General features: G+C 51.4%; 1 protein-coding gene across 1 annotated transcript; it reads right to left on the bottom strand.

Moving 5' to 3' along the window:
* Window positions 1-1,093: 1,093 nt before the first annotated feature.
* On the bottom strand, window positions 1,094-2,214 carry CDV56_100201 (uncharacterized protein; the record flags this gene model as incomplete). The annotated part of the gene is made up of 2 exons (XM_026753820.1): window positions 1,094-1,789; window positions 1,892-2,214. Coding segments are annotated over 2 exons (1,019 nt in total), but the record flags the coding sequence as incomplete, so codon positions are not given.
* Between the last annotated feature and the right edge of the window lie 625 nt (window positions 2,215-2,839).

Genomic DNA, 2,839 nt, shown 5'->3' with positions numbered 1-2,839 from the left:
AGATCCCCCTTTCCCCGTCTTTTGCTCCATGCACCGCTGCGCGCCATGTCTCTCTCTTGGCATTGTGTATAGCTGCTTTCTTACATTCAGTCAAGCGGTTCACTTCCTCAGCGGGACGTCCTAGCCTTCTTGCTCGCCGCTCATCACGAACCCTATCCTCAACTTCCCTGGTCCACCATGCGCATCTGGGTGCACCTTCTTCACGGCCCTTTGCCTTAGGTGTAGATGTTTCTGCCAGGGTGAGAATGAAGTCTCTGAGGTACTCTGCGTACTCGTTGATTTGTTGGTGGGAGGAGAGATGCTGCGGGATGGTTAGGTGTTCACTCCCAGCCTGGACCAGCTCCTTATCCGCCAGCTTCCATAATCTTCGCGGCTTTACCGGATTAGCCTGCTTACTGACTGGTAAGGCCAGCCAGGTTGCTACTGGCCTATGGTCAGATCTGTGGTGAAGTGCCTCTTGGACATCGCATAGCAGAATGTGTTGAGAGAGGCTCTCAGATAGAAAGATGAGGTTGATTGTGGAGGTTGAGCTGCTCGCATTGTTTCTCCTCCATGTAACAAGACCTGAGGGAGTCGCGAGGACAAGGCCTGCTGCTCCTGTTATTCCTAGGAGGTCTTCTGCCATCCTGCTTGTCCTGGCGCCATTAGGCGCAGACCACAGAGGATGGTGGAGGTTGAAATCTCCAAGGAGAATGTGTTCACCTTCTCGCCGGAGGAGCTCTGGGAGCCTCAAGATGGGGCTGTCAGGGTTGTGGACATGGGATCCCATGGGAGGGTTATACACATTTATAATGGTCAGGGCGCGCGCTGGGAGTTGAATCGTGAGTACTGTGATATCAGTGAAGAACTCAACATCCCAGCAGTGGCTTGGCCATTTCTTGTTGATCAGGAAGCAGGCTCTTATGTGGCGATTGGTCGGGTAAAGGGGTCTAAATGGGCAGTTTGTTTCGCAGTACATTGCATGCATTCGGGGATTGTGTGCCGGCTCCTGTATTGTGAGAACATCATAAGTTGCTGTGTCTTGGTGTGCTGAAAGGAGGGCCATGGTGTCCTTTCGCTTGTGCACATTGTATTAGGCGATGCGCAGCTCCATTTAGTGGCCTGTGTTGGAGACTTGGGCGTCGCTTGGGGCGTCCAAGGTCAAGGCCTGGCTAGCCATGACTTCTAGCATGAGTTGATCTTCGGGTTCCTGAGTATTTGCCTGAGAGGCTTGGGTATGCTCAGCCTGGGGTGTGAAGAAGTTATTAAGTTGCCTGTCGTCAGGGGCAGCGAGAGGCTGTCGGGGACGACCAGGTCCTCGCGGTTTCTGGGCCACAGGATTGGAGATGTGTTCTCCAGATCTTTTCTTAGGGGGGAGAGGGTGTTGTGCCGATCCCTGGGGTTGCTTGGGCTCTGCGAAGCGCTTTAGCTTGGTCTCAAGAGCTCTCTGTGCCCTACTGTCCTCCTCCTGATGGGCTCTGCAGTCCTGGCTGCCCGCCATATGCCTGCTGGTGTAGTTGGCACATTGTTGCTTGGTCTTCTGGCCCTTAAGGGGGCAGTTCTTATATGAATGTCCGCCAGCCGCGCAGAATCTGCACTTCTTGTTGGCTCTGCAGCTGCGTGCTGCATGGCCATACCCCTGATAGTTGAAGCACCTGGTAATAAGGCATTGTGGACCAAACAGCTCCACTTCCTTGATCTCTCCATCAATCACAATCCCTTCTCTTATGAGTAGGTTGGCTCCCTCCGGGGAGCTGATATCCACTAAGAGGGAGCTGACTTTTCGTTTGAGACGGATGATCCTCTTCCTCTAATGGTATCCTAGGATCCGGGCCTGATCCGCGATAGCTGGGTTCTGGTCATAGATCTTCTGGATGCCTAGCGCCTGTTTCTGGTTGTCAAAAGCAGATACCTCAACCCCATGAACCCAGACGGTGTACTTTTTGGGTCGGAGTCGGGCGGAGCCACTGATGACCTGGATCCAGCCATTGACTTGCTCCTCTGCCTTGGTCTTAGTATCTGTGGAGTCTGCCATCAATATGAGGTCGCCACTTGGTAACCGTCTTGTGTTGAGGATCTTGCCCAGGCCCATCCCAGCCAGGCGGTCGTTGACCGCCTTTGTGATGTCGGTCGGGGTCCATGTTGAACTTTCAGCGGTTAGGTCGCCGGCCTGGATTCGGATCTCACGGTGTTCTCTTAATGGTATTGGCTTCTCTGTAGGGCTGGTGCCTTGGACTATTGATGCATAGGTAGGCGGGGGTCGCAGGAGGCGTTTTGGGGGGGCTATCTTGGTTCTTTGTTGCGTTGTTGACACGTTGCATGGTTAGGATGAGGTGGTTCAGGAGCGCAGTTTTCAGCTCTCCAATGAGCACTAGAAGGCGGCTTGCTTCATTTAGGGATTGAAGTTCAGCATTAATTAATTTGAATAGCTCAAGGAGCCTGCTTGTTTCCTGCGGGTGTTTTTGGGATGCACGTTGGGTGGGCAGGGGGTGCTGTTCCTCCCTTCCATAGCCTCTTTGGGCTCCTGGGCCATCACAACAGCCAGGACACCGGGGCAAGGCTATTACCTAGCTAGTAATATGAAAGTTATATATAAAGAGAATATATAATAAAAGTAAGGGAATACTTATATTATATACTAAATATAAAAATTATTAACTATCCTATACTAATATTAGTTAAGGGAATATTAAATAGATTTATAAGATATATTATATTCTAATTTAACTCTTATTGTCACGGGCTAGAAGCCGGTCAACCTATGACCTAGGTTTGGACGGTAAGAAATCGCTAAGGGGTTCTAACTAGGGCCGCAACGGCCGAACAAGAAAAGATGTGTGCGAACTGCAGGCGAGGTCAC

Source organism: Aspergillus thermomutatus, assembly GCF_002237265.1.
Source record: "Aspergillus thermomutatus strain HMR AF 39 chromosome Unknown NODE_500, whole genome shotgun sequence".
NCBI classification, from domain to species: Eukaryota; Fungi; Ascomycota; class Eurotiomycetes; order Eurotiales; family Aspergillaceae; genus Aspergillus; species Aspergillus thermomutatus.
Note: the sequence above shows the minus strand (reverse complement) of the source record. Positions and strands in the feature narration are given on the sequence as shown.